The sequence below is a fragment of the Ctenopharyngodon idella genome, chromosome 20, assembly GCF_019924925.1.
Source record: "Ctenopharyngodon idella isolate HZGC_01 chromosome 20, HZGC01, whole genome shotgun sequence".
In the NCBI taxonomy this organism is placed as follows: Eukaryota; Metazoa; Chordata; class Actinopteri; order Cypriniformes; family Xenocyprididae; genus Ctenopharyngodon; species Ctenopharyngodon idella.
Window position 1 is genome coordinate 17,724,321 of NC_067239.1, and position 17,919 is coordinate 17,742,239.

The window sequence follows — 17,919 nt, forward strand, 5'->3', positions numbered from 1 at the left end:
CTCCTCATTTTAGACTCGACTCTCAATCACTTTCAGTTTGATGTTAGTATGTTGCAATGCTAACTGCGATACTCTATGAAGAAAACAGATACACACTAATATTTGGTATAAAAATACATGTTTTATTACGATTTATATTTTTTGTACACTTTTAATGTATTGTATGAAATATAAGTATCATTATAAGCATTTCTTTCACCATGTCCACCATCTTGGATTTAGCATTTCACTGAGCTCATTGCAGTGCATTCTGGGATCGCCCTCTCCATGAAGGAACCATGTGATGCTACTTTAGAATCTGGCCAAAGCAGTGGTTCTCAAGAGGGGCCTCAGCAAACTTCCAACGGGCCTCAAGATGACTTTAAATGATTTAAAGAAAATAAAGAATATAAAGAAAATAAGAGCATTAAATTAAGCTAAAGCAACTAAAAAGCAAGATATTTCTTATTTTAATTCTCACCCTCAACACCTTCTTTGAAGAACCAGGTTTCCCAGTGTTGGGGGTAATGCATTACCAGTAACGCGGGTTGATTACTTTTTCCAAGTAACTAGTAAAGTAACGCATTAAATTTACAACAAAATATCTGAATTTATTTTTTCAAATAAGTAACACAAATTACTTTGTTTTCCATATTGACACCTCTCTTGTCCACATGTTGAGAGAAATCAGGAGTAAGTGCAGAGGTGTTTGTGCTGTGTAAACATGATGCAGTGACTTGAATAAAGAAAGAGAAAAAAATAAGTAAATAAATAAATAAAAAGAGTAGAAAGAAAACACATACAGCATTATGTGAAAATCAAATAATACAACAGCAAATAAGTAAAAGTTCCTTACTGATCAATTAGTTTCAATGCATCCAGATATATACTAACCTTTGTATGAAGATGTCCATTTTCAGTTGGAGTTGGGCAGTCAAATATTCCATTTTATAAATAGATTCAAGTTTTTCTATCCACTGGGCCATTGTTGGAGAATGTGGCTGCATCCAATTAAAGGGTTAGTTCACCCAAAAATGAAAATTCTGTCATTAATTACTCACTCTCATGTTGTTCCACACCCGTAAGACCTTCATTCATCTTCAGAACACAAATTAAGATATTTTTGATAAAATAAAGCAGTGGTTCGGAGCGCCAAAGTCACGTGATTTCAGTCATAAGTGTTTCAAAATTTCAATGGTCCACGTGACTTTGGCAGTTTGATACGCGCTCCGAACCACTGATTCAAACAAAAGATTCGTAAAGCTTCGAAACTTCATGAAGCAGTGTTTTGAAATCACACATCACTAGATATTGTTGAATAACATTGTTATTTTGTTTTCTCATCGCTTCATAACATTAAGGTTGAACCACTGTAGTCACATAAACTGTTTTAAATATCAAAAATCTCTTAATTTGTGTTCCGAAGATGAACGAAGGTCTTACGGGTGTGGAATGAAATGAGGGTGAGTAATTAATGACAGAATTTTCATTTTTGGGTGAACTAACCCTTTAATTGTTATGGTTTTTCGTGCACTTAATAAGAGTACATGCAAAATACATTTCTTGTTTTTACTACACCAATCCCGGGGTATCCCTTCACGCAAGAAAAACAGGGTACTTTATGTATTTAATCTCACTTTATTAACCAGTGTCTTTGCTGCTGACCTGATCGATGATCCAATTCAACAATAATAAGTAAAAATGGCTTTAGATAAACGTCACATTTGTGGTTAAATTGTTTTCTTTTTTTATTTTAAGATTGTTGAAAACCCTCTACTCTACAGGTGTGAATTTCCTTCAGCCTGTGTGGCATAAAAGATTACTTTCCATAAAAAAGTAACTAATGCAGTTAGTTACTATTAGTTACTTTTTAGGGAGTAACGCAATATTGTAACGTATTACAATATTCTAACGTATAAGTTTCAAAACTTTCCCCAACACAGATAGCCTAATTTTGAAAGTGTCCCCATCCACTACAAAAAAAATAAATAAAAAAATAAAAAGTCATGTTGACTGAATATTATTGTGGACAATTGTAGGCCTTAGAGCCTTAGAATGACCCTCTTTTCAGAGGTCAGAGCTTGTTTCCAGAAGTCAAACATTGTGCACACGTTTTGTGCATAAAGTGTAACCCTTTAATGCAACACGAATAATTGTCAAGAAATGTAATTACACAAATTACTTGCTCTTTAGGTCACTGTGAATGCATGGCAGGAGTTTGATTTGGAGAGAGAGGCCATCTGGCAGTTTGTGTGTCTTGTCAGTCCTGTCCTGCAGAGGGAGCTCATCTTCAGCAGCCTGGACAACCTCAAGACTGAAATGAAAAATGTTAAAGTGAGAGCACAGGCAAAAACATATATTAGTTACATGTTTAATGAACTTTGGACTGAGAATAGTACTCATATCTCTGTGTGTTTGTTTAGGAGCTTCAGGAGCAGGGTAACACGTTTGCTGTACGAGCTGAGTCCCTGGTGAAGAAGGCAGCAGATATTAAACTCAGTCCTCACAATCAGTCTTTACTCCAGGATCAGGCCCAGTCCACAAAAGAGAGACTGCAGGAGATACAGACCAACCTTATGAAAATGTAAGACAGCTTTAAGGCAATTTGCTTGCATCTACTGTACATACATATACGCACCTTATTTCTTGTAGCAACCTACATGCAAGTGAACCTTACTAAAATAGAGAAAAATTCAGACAATTCAAGAGTATGATGCCAGATTGCAACAGTCTGCTGCATCTTCATCAACCTCACTCAGAATAGGCCTGTTAGATGCAATAACATTTTGGAGCATTTTTGCAATGTTGCCTGAGTTGCATTGTGATTGAATCCTGTAGTGAATTGAGTGCCAAAATGATGCAGACGGTGTGTGCAAATACTATCAAAATTCATTCCTTAGTTATGTTCCTTATGAAAAAGAAGTGTGCTTAATTGTATATATATTTTTAAAAACTGTACTTTCAGATAATATTATATTAATAAAGTAAAATGTCACTTGAGTGTGCATTCTGTAAAGGTTACATTCTTTTAAAGTACCTTATTTCAATAATAAGTTCTCTTTTTAGGTGTACGCTTTTTCACAAGGGGTGTTTCTTTAATGTTTGTCTCTGTTCCAATAGTGTGTCAGATCTGGAGATGATGCACAGATGGTGGCAAAGGTTCAGTTCTGAGTCTGAAGCTTTCTTCTCCTGGGTCTGTGATAGTAGGAGGGAACTTGAAGCTTTCAGCAGAACCTCTGTCAACCTGGATGAGCAGATCCACATGGTGGAGGTAAACAGAGATCAGAAGACTGTAACTTAATAAACATAACCAAATTAACCAGACAGCATGATAGGTTTCATTTAGTGCTCAATGAATGATGTCTCATCATTGTTTTCCCTCTTAGATGTTGAAGGAGGGCTTAGAGGAGAAGATGGACATCTTTGGCCGATTGGAGACAGAGTTTCAATCTTTAATTCATTTCATTGCACCGAATGAGGCAGGGCGAATTAAAGCACGTCTGATGCAGATTGAAAGATACTGGGAAGAGTTTAAGAACAGCGTGGAGCAACGAGAGGCAGAGCTTCACTCTAGTTTGAAAAATACAAAACAATTTACCCAAGATCTCAATGAGGTAACACTATATACAGTGCTCACTATATACAGAAATGATTTTCTTTCTCAGGTCTTGTGACATTTCTCTTTCATGTGGTGCCATTGCTGACAGCATGAAATGGGAAGGAGTTTTAACACTCTTTTATAGTCAACCGTCTGCTGGACACCTGTGTAATGAATAATTAGACTCACCTGTGGTTGAATTCTTGTTAAATTAGACATTTGTAGTCTAAAATGTAGACTTTCAGTGGGGTGTACTCATTTTTGCATCACCATAATTTGAGTAAAACTGAAAATTTTGTTCTCTAAGTTATATTAATAACCTTACTTTCATGTTATAAGTTAAACAGATGTTACATAAAACTTAGTCTTGTCAACATTTTGGAAATTGTTTTTTGTGTTCATTGAGATATTGTTTAAAATGTTACTTTTCAAAGAGGGTGTACTCATTTACACTGAGCACTGTACATGGCTCTCTGTGCTACTCTGATCTGATATATTATTCAAGTGATGTTGGATGTGTGTTATTTAATGTTTTCACGCATCTTAGGTGGAAGGTTTGCTGAATGGACTACAGGAAAAACTGAACATACCAGTTACTTCCTGTACATCAGCATCAAGAACATATAAAACTCTCCATGAACATATGGTTAGTATTACATGTGTTTGGAACAGACAACTTAAAGACCTAAATAAATCAATTTCCATACCATACTGTATATATTATCTAGACCAGGGGTGTAAAACTCAAATTGGGGGCCACTAGCCAGGTGGTCTTCGGAGTTTCAACAAATACCAGTATATACAATCATCACATCATAGTTTTGTAATGATCAAAAGTTGATCATAATGAAGAATGACTAAAATACATAAAAATCAGTTCACATGTGCAGTATGATATTTATAAATACTACATTTTATTTCAGATAAATGAAAATTAAGTGACTGGATTAGATGCAGCATGTCTGTTTGTTGCCATCTCCTAGGATACAGCTTCAGTTTTGTTTTTGTGTTTTAGGGCTATTATAATAAGCCATGTGGAAAAATATATTGACTGCTGTTTAGTAATCCTAAGAGAACTGCAGGGTAACGAAGACCAAACCAAAATGCAGAAAGTAAAAATCAATTTGCAGACCGGATTAAAGGATAAACTATTTACACTTGAAGGGCTGCATGAAATAATCCACACATTCAGCCAGGGGGCAATTAGTATAAAATGCCCTATAGGCTTTATGCCGAATGTCACATGAACAAACAGGAAAACAGTTCTCATTGCATCTTCTTGCACCTAGCTAGTTCTTTTTATTGTTGATGTTTTATGCTATTTAAATATCTAAATGTTAGTTAGAAAAGAAAAAAAAAAACTTTTAGATATCAAACTACATATGCGATGGACATCGGTTATGCTCATCTTTGCTCACTCCTTTGAAAGTATCATATCCATTGAAGCACATACAAAAGACCTGAACTGGAAGCAATGAGACCTGTTTTATAGAATACAGAAGTTTGTTGCGCATAACCCCATTTAAAGACCATATACTACAAGTTTCACTTAACTGTTGCCTTTAAAAATATGATTGTAAAAGGCATTTGAGGCCACTAGTGTACCATTTATTTCCTTCATTCTCAGGATGTAGTGCAGCGTCTACAGCAGCTGGGGCCCAGGCTGATGTCTCTGAGTCTGGGCTGGAGGAGGCTGTCTGATGGGGGACGGATGGAGAAAGCAGTGGCTGACCTTCAGCAAGCTCACAAATTATATACCCAGCAAGCCACTGAAAAACAATCAAAACTGGAGAACCTGTTGACTCTGTGGCAAAGGCATGTGTTTGCATATTTATTTGTTACATAATGCATGTTGACTAAAATGAAAGTGATTTTTTTTGTTACTTAAAAGATTGTAATATAAAAAAACAATGTTTTGTCTGCCTGATTTTTAGATGTGAGAGAGATCTTTCACTTCTGCAGTCCTGGTTGAACAGGTGTGAAACTCTATGCAGTTCAGATTCTCCCTACCTGACCACAGACAATGTGAAGCTACAAAGCCAGCTTCAGATGCTGCAGGTGAGTGTGAAGTCCGAAGGGTATTTTGGGTGTTTTCATTTTCCACATCCTTGGTTCTTTGTTTAATGTTTATGGTTTGAATTACCATCACTCATTTAAAACTCTCAAAAACAATTTGTGACACTATGACTTTAATGGCAAAGAACCAATTACATCTTTTTTATGATGTACCAGGACGTGCAGTCAGAAGTTCCCTCTCAGGAGTCTTTGTTGGAAAGTTTGGAGACCCGAGCAGAGTCTCTGTACTCCTCAGCCTCAGAGGAAAGGACCGCAGAGCTTAGAGATCTTCACTGTAGCCTGGAAGAGAGGTGGTGTTCTCTCAGTACTAATATACCACTCAGGTAATAATTTATATTTTTTTGTCCTTGTCATCTGTTTGCTGATGTGCTCCTAAAATATACACATTTAAAATTTTGTCTCTTTCTCTCCCAGAAAAAATAGACTAAAAATGTTAATGACTCATCTTATACTAAGGGGCATATACAAACTTTTATGCAATCAAAATTTGTCTAAAATGGGAATGCTTCCCATAGCACCTGTCTCTGACTAGCATTAGCAAGTAGTAAATCATGGTTCACTAAAGTTTATTTACACTACTGTTCAAAGGTTTGGGGACAGTAAGATTTTTTTTTTCTTCTTTTCTTTTTTTTTTTACTTCTCATCTATATGTATTAAGTTCTTTTTTACCTATTTACTGCAAAATTCCTCAACTACACCATTAGCATGCATATGAAATATTAAATTTTTATGACAAAAAAAAAACACTAATAATGATCAAATGTAAATATGAGGTGTTAGGGGCAGAATTCTGCCATCTGCTGGTTAGAGAAAATCTGTAGGAAATACAGTTTTAGAAAAAAAAGTGTAATTACCATATACATCCAGCAAAGGCCCATAGAGATCCATTCATTTTTCTGGATGTAGCTAACTGCTCTTATAACAGCTTTTGTAAAATAATTTATAAAAATAATTCACTTCAGAGTAAGAAATTAATTTAAAAAAAGTAAATAAATCCAACAAAAAAGAAATCTGCAATAAGCAGATTTACAGGAGTAAAGAGTGAACGAACATGATCACACACACACACAGGTGTGTGTTCACTCTTTACTCCTGTAAATCTGCTTATGTATATGGTAACACATTGCATTTGTGCTCTAGTACCAGGCCTTCATTTATGAGTGGAAATTTTCAGATTTATGCTGGATTTAGTGTTTTTTTTTTTTTTTTTTTGACAAATGAAAAATTAAAAACTAATTTTTCTCTTTTTTTTTTTCTCCATTCATTTTCAATTGGGGTCAATATGACCCCAGACTGTGACTTTTTCTTTTTTTTTTTTTTTTTTTTTTTTTTACATACTTTCAACAACCGAATCAAGCCCAGCTTTTGTGTGTGTGTGTGTGTGTGTGTGTGTGTGTGTGTGTATATAGATAGATAATGTAAAAAAAAAAAAAAAAGTGATCAAAAAAAATTTAATGCCACTCAGATGAAGGGAACCATGTTTTTTAACAAAGGAAAAGACCCCAAACACCCAATTAGGGTTAAGAAAGTCACGCAGGTCTAATTGTGTAAAATTTTGTGTGAATTACGTTTCTCACTGCATGTTTTACATTGTTTCATTTGCATTACAAGTATTCCTTGAATGTTTAAAGGTACACTATGTAACTTTTGGCACTCTAGCGGTTAATAAATGAAACTTAACACGTCTTATGGAAGAACATAGTAGCCAGAGCTATATGATGAGTCACGCAGGTACTGAGCTACTCCGCAGTGGTTGTCATCCTGCCAGGTCTAAAATAGTCAGAATGTAAACACTTATTATAGGCGTACTGCAGTGATTCAGGATAAGACAAAAACGCGGTTTGGAAGATGGATTCATGATGTACTTGCTCATTATATAGATTTTGTACATTTTGAACAAAATAAAGTTACGTAGTGTACCTTTAACTTGATGGGTAGGTGTTGACCCATTTTATATTTTCAGGATTCAGGAACTTCAGTCCCATCTTGCTCAGTTGGAGCAGTTCAGTCAGGTCTCACTTGCTCTGACTCAGTGGACTGAGAACTTCCTCAGGCACATTCAAAGCACCTGCAGAGTCAGCATCACTGATCTCCAGTCTGCTGAATCCAAAACCAAGGTACATTATGTCTTTACATTTTATCATCCAATCATCATTCTTTTATTTATGTCTTAATTGAAAATATATATAATTATCTGGTTTCTTCGATGGTCTAAAGGAGGACAAGACATCCCTTCAGACACAAGAAAAGTTATTGGAGTCCTTACAGCCACATCTAGCTGCCCTGAGCCCGTCTATATCCCCAAAAGACCTGCAGCACCTCCAGACCAGGAAGGAGGACTGTCTTCAACTCTTTAGTGAAGCACAGAGTTTAGTAGAGCATCGAGATGAAGCACTACTCAAACTAAAAGACTTCTATAAGACTTATAATAAAGCCAGAACCTCTCTACAGACATTCCAGGAAGAGGTTGAAGGAAGAGGGAGCTGGGATGAATCCAAAGTCAGGGACATAAATCAAGAACTGGGGGACCTTGCCAAGGAGTTAGCATCTCTGGAGGTGCATGCCATTAGCCTGGATATCATCCTAAACAAGGCACACTTTCATTTACAAGGGGCAGAGGAGGAAAGAACGTCCTGCAGAGGGCTGGTGGATGATGTTGCGTTGAGCGTGCAGGTGCTTCAGAGGAGCATTGGGACAAAGCAGAGTGAGGCAGAGGCACTAGCGACCATGTGGAGTTCCTTTAGGGGACGGAAGGAGCTGCTACTTCGGAGTCTGGCAAAGCTGGAGGACAGAGCCAATATACCGTGGCCTACAGAGGCCACCATACAGGCCTTTCAACAGAGGTACAGGCACTTATGTTTTCTTTACATTACTTGTCTTTAGGTAACTGTCTGATGTATTAAAAATGTTAACACTGTGCGGTTATTTTGGTATAAAAGTTATGTTTTACGTGCCAAAAATGTGGACTTGATTACTTTGGGCAAATGTAAATGTAATGTTTTGTAATTTTATTGTAATGATTGCAGACTTACACCGATCAGGCATAATATTATGACCACCTTCCTAATATTGTGTTGGTCCTGCTTTTGCTGCCAAAACAGCCCTGACTGTTGAGGCATGGACTCCACTAGACCCCTAAAGGTGTGCTGTGGTATCTGGCACCAAGATGTTAGCAGCAGATCCTGTAGGTTGCAAGGTGGGGCCTCCATGGATCGGACTTGTTTGTTCAGCACATCCCACAGATGCTTGATTGGATTGAGATCTGGGGAATTTGGAGGCCAAGTCAACATCTCAAACTCATTGTTGAGCTCCTCAAACCATTCCTGAACCATTTTTGCTGTGTGGCAGGGCGCATTATCCTGCTGAAAGAGGCCACAGCCACCAGGGAATACCGTTTCCTTGAAAGGGTGTACATGGTCTGCAACAATGTACGTGTCAAAGTAACATCCACATGGATGGCAGGACCCAAGGTTCGCCAGCAGAACATTGCCCAAAGCATCACACTGCCTCCACTGGCTTGCCTTCTTCCCATAGTGCATCCTGGTGCCATGTGTTCCCCAGGTAAGCGACATACATTCACCCGGCCATCCACGTGTTGTAAAAGAAAACGTGATTCATCAGACCAGGCCCCCTTCTACCATTGCACCGTGGTCCAGTTCTGATGCTCACATGCCCACTGTTGGTGCTTTCGGCGGTGGACAGGGGTCAACATGGGCACCCAGACTGATCTGCGGCTGTGCAGCCCCATACGCAACAAACTGCGATGCACTGTGTATTCTGACACCTTTCTATCAGAACCAGCATTAACTTCTTGAGCAATTTGAGCTACAGTAGCTTGTCTGTTGGATCAGACCACATGGGCCAGCCTTCGCTACCCACGTGCATCAATGAGCCTTGGCTGCCCATGACCCTGTCGCCGGTTCACCACTGTTCCTTCCTTGGACCACTTTTAATAGATACTGACCAACTGCAGACCGGGAACAAGAGTTTTGGAGATGCTCTGACCCAGTCATCTAGCCATCACAATTTGGCCCTTGTCAAACCCTCTCAAATCCTTACACTTGCCCATTTTTCCTGCTTCTAACACATCAACTTTGAGGACAAAATGTTCACTTGCTGCCTAATATATCCCACCCACTAACAGGTGCCATGATGAAGAGATAATCAGTGGTATTCATTTCACCTGTCAGTGGTCATAATGTTATGCCTGATCGGTGTATATTTTGTGCTCTGCTGTTTTAATAATTTTCTACGTGTTTGTCAGGTTGTGGTTGCTGAAGCAGTTGGAGGAAGAGCTACAAGCCCTACAACACAGTCAGCTGTGGTTGGGAGAAAAAGGAGAACAACTGGCCCACAGAGACTCTGAGCTGGCAGGCGAAGCCCAACGGGATGTAGCCTTGGTCCAGTCCACCTGGGAGAGGATTAGGGGGATTATTGTGGAGGAGTGAGTATATTTCTACGGTATCCAAGTCTTAGACTGTACACTAAGTTCTCATTGGAACTTGGTGTGTTTGGATAGATAAATGGTTTGTCAAATTGAACTTGATATGGATGACTTATGGGAGGGAGAGGCTGGACTGGGCCAGTGCGTTGATGGATGGATGTTTTGACAGGTTTTGACTGTTGCCATGTTTAAATGCAATTTAAATGTGGTTTATTGTGTGTGCGCTGTTTGATGCATACGTGGGTGAATCTCTAAATAGATTATGCTTTGGATTAAAGAAACTGAAGAAAGGGAAGAGTGTTTTGAGCTATTGCCATGACTGCAGTGTGTGTTTGCGTATTTCTATTGATACTATTGATGTTTCCCTCAGTTCATGCCTAAAATCTGAGACTTGGCTGCTCGTGTTTGTCTCCATACAGCCATGACCTTTGTGCAAACCTGCTGGAGCTTTGTAGGGAATACCAGACCATGAGAACCAGGATCAGCTCGGTCGTAGAGAGAGCTCATGCCATCACTCTGGCCCAGTCGGACCCACACAACCCCGAGGACATCCGTAGAGCTCTGTCACGGGTTAGTGCCTCAGTGTGTGCCACCTTTTAAACATCAGATTACAATTGTGATAACAAGCACACAGGTAATATTGTTATCTCTGTTTGCGCAGCTGGAAGCGGTGAGGCCGGAGCTGGCAACCACTAAGGGGGACCTGAATAAGCTCATTGGTTCAGGCAAACGCCTCACCAATGTGTTAAAGAAGCTTCCAGATGAAAGCATTCAGAGTGAAAATGTCACAACGGAGATGGATGCCATTGTTGATCAGTGGCTGGATGTGAGTGCATTTAATACTTCATTTATTTGGTATGTTCGGCTTAGTCCCCAACACTTTATGAAATAACTTGAGCAGGGATTTATCTAACAAGAGGAAGCATTTCCTATTGTCAAGCTGCAAGCATGTAAACATGCTCATTTTTGTACTGGAATTAGTCATTAAGAATGATTGCTCCTGCAAATGACTATGTAACAAGTTAATGAGAACTGGCTTTATGTGATATGGAAATGAATTGAAATCTTTATTTATTTATTAATTGCAACTTTTTGTTATTTTCCTGTGTTGTATTTTCCTTTATTTATAATATCGACCATTTATTGGTTATCATATAATTATTGTATTTTTGTCTTTCATTATTTATGATTTATTAATCTTTTTTTATGATACATTCTGGGTGGGAAAAGGAAAAAAAAACAGATAAAAAGGGGAGGTATTGATGAAAGCTAACAAACATACACACACACACACAAATAAATAAATAAAATAAATAAATAAATAAGTTCTGTCAAATGATTAATCGCAATTAATCGCATCCAAAATAAAAGTTTGTTTACATAATTTATGTGTGTACTGTGTATATTTATCATGTATATATAAATAAATACACACACACATGTATTATAAAAATATTTACATGTATACATGTATATTTTTATATAATTTATATTACATATTAAGTCATTTTATATTATATATAAAGTCATTTTACCATCAGAATAAGGAATGCGACTCCTCTTTTAACTGTGATCTTCTTATTATTTACACCATATTATTTATGGCCAATGTTCATTATTGTGCAGATCTCTGAGAGGATGGATGCAAACATCAGTCTATACACTCGCTCTCTTGAGCTGTGGAATGACATTAATAAAATGGCCAATGACATTGAGTGTTGGAGTGCCATCTCTGTCTGTGAGCTCAGTGAGGGAGCTGCCAGTCTCCTCTCCACTCATGACATGGAGGAGCGTCTAACTGAGTTCAAGGTTAGATCCATTTAGCTAAGCCAAATCTAACCTTGTTAAGGTAACATAATGTGATAAAATACCAAAATATGTAATTCCCTTCATTTCTGTGTTTGTACAGCTGGAGTTGGACAATAAGGAGGATGAACTGAAGACCTTGCAAGAGAAGATGACAGAGCTACAGGAATTGATGAAAACCCAGCACACACACACTGAACTGCAGGTAATCATCAGCAGTAGTTATGACATTTGTTGTGATAAGTTATGTTCTATTATCTACTATGTAAAGAGAATAAAAACACACCACTAGTTATGGTGACTGGAAAACCTAGTATTTGTTTTTGGCCTTTTGAGGTGATGGCTGCAGATCTGAGAAAGCAGATTTCCCATGCTTCAGAGGTGTACGAACAGACCAAAGGCATGTATAAAGACTTCAACTCCCAGAGGCAGCAGCTTCAAGACCTAATTTCCCAGATTTCAGAGCAGCTGAAGACCTCTGAGGGCTCACTATCAGAGTTTTCAACATCCTCTGACCCAGAGAATTTTGTTAAGATCAAGGTTAGTGAATTGACTAAATATATGACTTAAATATAGAGGTAGGATTCTGCAAAGTAGGCGAAGAAAGTATAAATGTAGTCTAATCATGTGCAATCTGGTACACACTCCACAAGCCAAATATTGATAAAATTTCTTGATGGAAATATATCCAACCCAGTTCATTTCACAGTTCAAAAACTAAATACCCTGTATATTCCACCCTGGTCTTTTAGGAGGTTGAGAAGTCACAGAGACAGTTGGAGGTGAGTCTGGATGTCGCTAGTGAGTCTCTCAGGGCACTGTGTAGAGCATACCCAACTCAGCACCTGACCCTGTTGGGTGATGCTGTCTCCAGCCTGGTCAAGAGGAATGAGGAAGTGACACAACGCCGCAGCCAGATCCTGGGGTCACTTCAGGATGCTCTACTGCAGCGCTTCAATGGTGAGTGAATTTAAATAAATGAATTAATTATATATATATATATATATATATATATCAGTGCTGTCAAAATTAGCGCGTTAACGTATGCGATTGTTTTTTTCAGATTAACACATTAAAAATATTTAACGCAAATTACGCAGCATCCTTTTTTCCGTCATAATTTGGCTAGCATTACATTATATGATCATGCTCTTATTCACGCAAATGCTTTTAAACCATTCAAGCGGCACAAGACAAACGAGAATGCACTCTCTGTGAATGTCGTGTCTGTGTGACTCTTGTGCACAGAAAGACTTGCTATGTTAATTAAATGTTAATCAATGTTAATCAAAGAACAAAGGTAACAGAGAAAATTGTAGCTTTAATAAGGATTAATCTATATTTAATTTATAATTTATGCAGTGAAGACTGTAAAGTGTTTTATAACTTTATTCAATTTCTGTATATTTCCTACCTGTTAGACAGGTAGGAAGGCCACAGGTAAATATGATATTTATTACAATGGGTTTATGTGAAGATTGTTTTGAGTTACTTAAATTAAAAGTTATTTTTTAAAGCCTAATAAATGTTGAAATTGATAATTTAGTTATACTGTAATGATGAATGTCTATAATTAATGTTTAAAAAAATCAATTTCTTAGAGACATCAGTACCAGTATTAGTATCAGTGATACTGGCCTTCATTCATAAAAAGATGCCATTAAACAAATATTTAAAATATACTGTCTTTAAGTTGTTTCTACATTAATTTAGAGAATATGTGAAATTATTACAATATTAATTAAAAATATAAAAAAAAAAATCAATGTTTTCAGAAAAAATGTGTGATTTAATTAGTTAATTTTTTAATTGATCGACAGCACTAATATATATATATATATATATTTTTTTATATATATATATATATATATATATATATATATATTAGCTATATATATATATGCTGTTTTTCAAAAGTTTGAATTCAGTAAGATTTTTTACAGTAATATATATTGTATTTTAATATATTTTAAAATGCAGTTTATTCCTGTGATGGCAAAGCAGAATTTTTAGCAGTCATTACTCCAGTCTTCAGTGTCTGTATAAAAGTATTTCTTTCTTTCTCGCTTTAAAAAAAACAAAAAACTTTTGAACAGTAGTGTAAGTGTCAGTTAAGACTATAGATGGGATTTTAAAGCCACCTACCATTAAAGTGGCTCATGAATAGTTGATAATAGATATTTTATTTATTTATGTTTGTTTGAAATGATTCTGCACGGCACTCCCTAAAAGCATGACTGCCACACACCTGTGCCTCAGATGCTACCTCTCCCACTGACATTATGACAGTTCCCGGTGGAATTGGTTGAGGCTGGTTACTAAGACAACAGAGAGCTGTTCCATACACACCTACACAGTCCATCTGGCCGCATGCAGCAACAGCTCACATACATTTCTTCTTATGGACTGTCATTCTCTCTCTGTCTTTCCTTCTACTAGAGAAAGCACATGATTTTCACCGTTGGCTCTCTGAGTTGAGGGCTGGAATAGAGGACTGCTTTGAGCAAACAGGAGATGTTGTCACTATTTCATCCAAGCAACAAAAACTCAAGGTAGCGTCATACAACAAATGACTCAGCCATGTAATGAAACATTGCACCAGAGCAAAGCAATAAGGCTACTACTAATCAGTAGTAAAAAAATAAAGAACCATTTCAGACCTCAATCTAATAGGGGATTATTTTGGATTTGAAGTTTGGGATTAAGAGCTATTTAACATTATTAATAATAACAGTGGTTCATTCTGTCCCTCGTGTAATACAATTCAGTTATCCCCTCATTATTAGACTGCAGTAGAGGAAGTCATGGAGGGTGAGGAGCTCTTGGCCCAGGTGTGTGAGGATGGAGAGAGACTCCTGTTGCATCTCACTAAGGGTGGGACTGGAGGCATACAGGAGCAACTGGACTCTTGTCAGTATGCTTTGGATACATTTGTTATGGAGTGCAGACATCGCATACGATCCCTGGAAGAAAGTGCCTCCCTATTAAACGGGTAAGTAGTGCTTTCAAACCTGCAATCTAAGCTCAGGCACTTATAAAACTTTATTGATCATTTACAAAATGTCAAAAATGTCCAACAGGATGGAGCCTAAGACGATGGGCAATAAAGGTGTAGTCACATAGTGACTAGTGTAGTGGGAATTGTCACGATGAATTTCCGGTTTCCCTGTGCGAATTGTGTCGGGTTTGGTGAAATTTAATATACACATTTGCAGCACTGACCAATAAGAAGCATCTTTCGACAGTGACCTCTGTGTAGGCGGAGATTTTTAACTTAGCAACAATGCGGTAATTGATAATATTGAACAACTTCAATATTATCAAATTATGATTGGAAAACAGTTATTTAGGGCTGGTTCGTTTGCTAGCCGACAGAATAGTTTATTTTATCATCATTATTCCTTTATCATTTGAATTGTCACATCCAATCCCACTGACTTTCGTCTGTGGAATTTCACAAAGCAATGGTAATTGGGGGGAAAAAGAAACATCTGCAATATTTATTAATAAATAATCAATCAGTTTTTTCATGTTAGGAGTGTGTACCACCTGTGCAAATGGTAAGAAACTGTAACATCTGCTCAAATCAAAGTAGTGAAATGATTATAAATTCCCCCCTGTTCACTTAATTATGATATTGTGTTGAGAACTAACAAATATGATTTCCATCTTTTAAATCTTTTTTAGATCAGTGGTTCTTTTGTCAACTTTGTCCAGGGCTTTCGCACCGGAGGAACCTTTTCATAGTTCCTAGAACTACTGGTTGAAGTACCCGGATTTTGCCGTGCTCGCACCGCAGGAACTAGGAACGATTTTAGTTCTAGGAACTCCCTTTTGGGAACTGAATTAGCTCCTACTTCAGAGTAGGGTCTAAACCAGCACTATAGGAACTATGAGTGACGTGAGGGTACGTTGATTGGTCAAACGCATGTCAAACACCGGCACCTTCCATTTTTAAAAAGCCATGTAAACATATTTACTTCACGAACATGGAAAACAATGATAACGACATTTGCCTGTTGTCTGCAGGGTTGTGTTCTTTTCTCTGCCTCGATGATATGTAATACTGAAAGCTGTCATAGGAGATTTCATCTCTTAGCCCCACTTTTTGCTTATTTAGTCGCGTCACGAAACCCATGAGATCACGGCGTCTTCCATCCATCGGTTTTTAGCTTTTGTAAATGCCGTGCTTAAAGACGCGGACAGCGGGCAGCTTCACAGTTCCTATTCCCAGTGCGAATGCAACCAGGAACATGGCCTGGGGGAGAAATTAGTTCTTGGGGAACTATCCTACTGGCTAGTTCCTAGAACTAAGTTCCTAGAACTATTTGGTGCGAAAGCCCCTCAAGACGATATTCAAAGGCCCTCCTTTAAATAAAAATATACCTCTGGTACTTCATGAACTCAAATGAACTCAATGATATGATGTCAGTTTAATGTTGTACATCTTTATTTTTAGTGTGCTTTTTAATTAAGATTATGTTAACTAAATTTCAATCATTTTAAGACTTATTGGGGCCCCCCCTGGAAGTTTGGTCGAATATTCACTGGTTGAGATTGACTGCTATAGGCAGTATATTGAGATGTACGATGGGGACTAGCTTTGCAAAGGAGCAGAGCATTTCCGGAAACTTTCCAGTAACTTTCCATGGGAAGTTAAGTTGAGTAATTTTGGAAATATTCCAAGTTGGAAACTTTATGGGAATTAAAGGGAATTATTTGGAATTTTTGGGTAATTTATACAAATTGTATCAACAATTACATAGATATAATACAAATATAAATATAAACTTTTTTTTGGTCATAAGCAGGCATTTTTGACATTTTTTACTTATTTATGAGTTTGATTCTATCACTGAACAACAAAAAAGCATGAATGTTGAATAAAATAAACATATTGAAAATATACTGCATAGTAAGACTGATCTTTATATATAACATCAACAGGATGTTTCCAGTTCATAATTGTGTATTACCTCTATCACAATACTCTAGGCGTAGCCTATAATGTAGTAATTTATTGTAGAATTGTTATAGTGGGACAATGTCCTATTTAACCATCTATGTACTGTACTGTGAATGGAAATTAAATCCAGTCTGTCAGATTAAGGTAAATTCAGTGTATTTGAACTTATTAAGGTATGAAGCATGTGTGGTGGAGCTGAGCAACTGGCTGCAACAGCTGGAGGTGAGACTGAAGACAGATGCTCCTCTGTGGGGTGAGAGTCAGCCTGCATCCCCCGACTGCTCAGAAGAGCTGAGAAGAGTGGAGGAAATCCACAGAGAGCTGCTGATGAGGAGGTACATATGGACAGCCTGTCTGCATGTTTATGAGGTAGCATGTGTAACAGCATGTGAGAATGTTCACAATGTAAGTCATGATTAAATGTAAGTTAGCTGTATGTTTTCTGTCATAGGGCATCTCTTGAACGCCTGTGTCAGTCCTCTCTCACTATAACAGAGAGAGGATCTAGATCGGGGAATAATGTGGCAGCAGAGTTGCTCTCAAAACATGAGGCTTTGCTACAAGGGGCCAGGAGTCAACTCCGTAGACTGCAGGAGTACCAGGCATTCGAGGAGGCGCTAAAGGCAGTGGAAATCTGGCTGCAGGATGTGGAGAGAAAGTTAGAGAAACTAGAGAACACAGAGGGGTGTAAAAAGGAGGTGGAAGAGAAACTCGAGCAAGCACAGGTACATGCAGGAAAATCAACTGGTAAAATTTAGAATGCTGATCTTTGAAGAAGAATCACACAGAGATTCATGTGCTGTTTTTTTTATATAAGGTCATACAAATATAATTTGTATTTTTTGTTATTCAATTATGTATTAATTATTTATTATAATTTGTATTTTATTGTTATTTCAATGTAAAATTACAAACTGTATTTTTCTGGCACTTCTAATCCTCTTTATTTTTGGCCATTTTCACCCTCTCATCCATGCAGTATGTAACATTCAACTGACATTTCCTTAATACTGTTCAGGGGGAAATAATATTTTTAGAATGGCTATTCTG

General features: G+C 37.5%; 1 protein-coding gene across 7 annotated transcripts in view; it reads left to right on the plus strand.

Moving 5' to 3' along the window:
• Nucleotides 1–17,919, plus strand: part of syne1a (spectrin repeat containing, nuclear envelope 1a) — a 148,535-nt gene that overhangs the window by 46,236 nt on the left and 84,380 nt on the right. For all 7 annotated transcript variants that reach the window (XM_051874201.1, XM_051874202.1, XM_051874203.1 and 4 more), the window contains 21 exons: nucleotides 2,173–2,313; nucleotides 2,403–2,563; nucleotides 3,100–3,250; nucleotides 3,366–3,593; nucleotides 4,125–4,223; nucleotides 5,205–5,392; nucleotides 5,512–5,635; nucleotides 5,810–5,976; nucleotides 7,617–7,770; nucleotides 7,871–8,496; nucleotides 9,918–10,097; nucleotides 10,517–10,667; nucleotides 10,759–10,923; nucleotides 11,724–11,906; nucleotides 12,007–12,108; nucleotides 12,240–12,443; nucleotides 12,656–12,863; nucleotides 14,343–14,455; nucleotides 14,690–14,895; nucleotides 17,043–17,204; nucleotides 17,321–17,594. In XM_051874201.1, coding sequence (XP_051730161.1) covers nucleotides 2,173–2,313; nucleotides 2,403–2,563; nucleotides 3,100–3,250; nucleotides 3,366–3,593; nucleotides 4,125–4,223; nucleotides 5,205–5,392; nucleotides 5,512–5,635; nucleotides 5,810–5,976; nucleotides 7,617–7,770; nucleotides 7,871–8,496; nucleotides 9,918–10,097; nucleotides 10,517–10,667; nucleotides 10,759–10,923; nucleotides 11,724–11,906; nucleotides 12,007–12,108; nucleotides 12,240–12,443; nucleotides 12,656–12,863; nucleotides 14,343–14,455; nucleotides 14,690–14,895; nucleotides 17,043–17,204; nucleotides 17,321–17,594 — 3,987 coding nt within the window. The remainder of the gene's footprint in view (nucleotides 1–2,172; nucleotides 2,314–2,402; nucleotides 2,564–3,099; nucleotides 3,251–3,365; nucleotides 3,594–4,124; nucleotides 4,224–5,204; nucleotides 5,393–5,511; nucleotides 5,636–5,809; nucleotides 5,977–7,616; nucleotides 7,771–7,870; nucleotides 8,497–9,917; nucleotides 10,098–10,516; nucleotides 10,668–10,758; nucleotides 10,924–11,723; nucleotides 11,907–12,006; nucleotides 12,109–12,239; nucleotides 12,444–12,655; nucleotides 12,864–14,342; nucleotides 14,456–14,689; nucleotides 14,896–17,042; nucleotides 17,205–17,320; nucleotides 17,595–17,919) is intronic.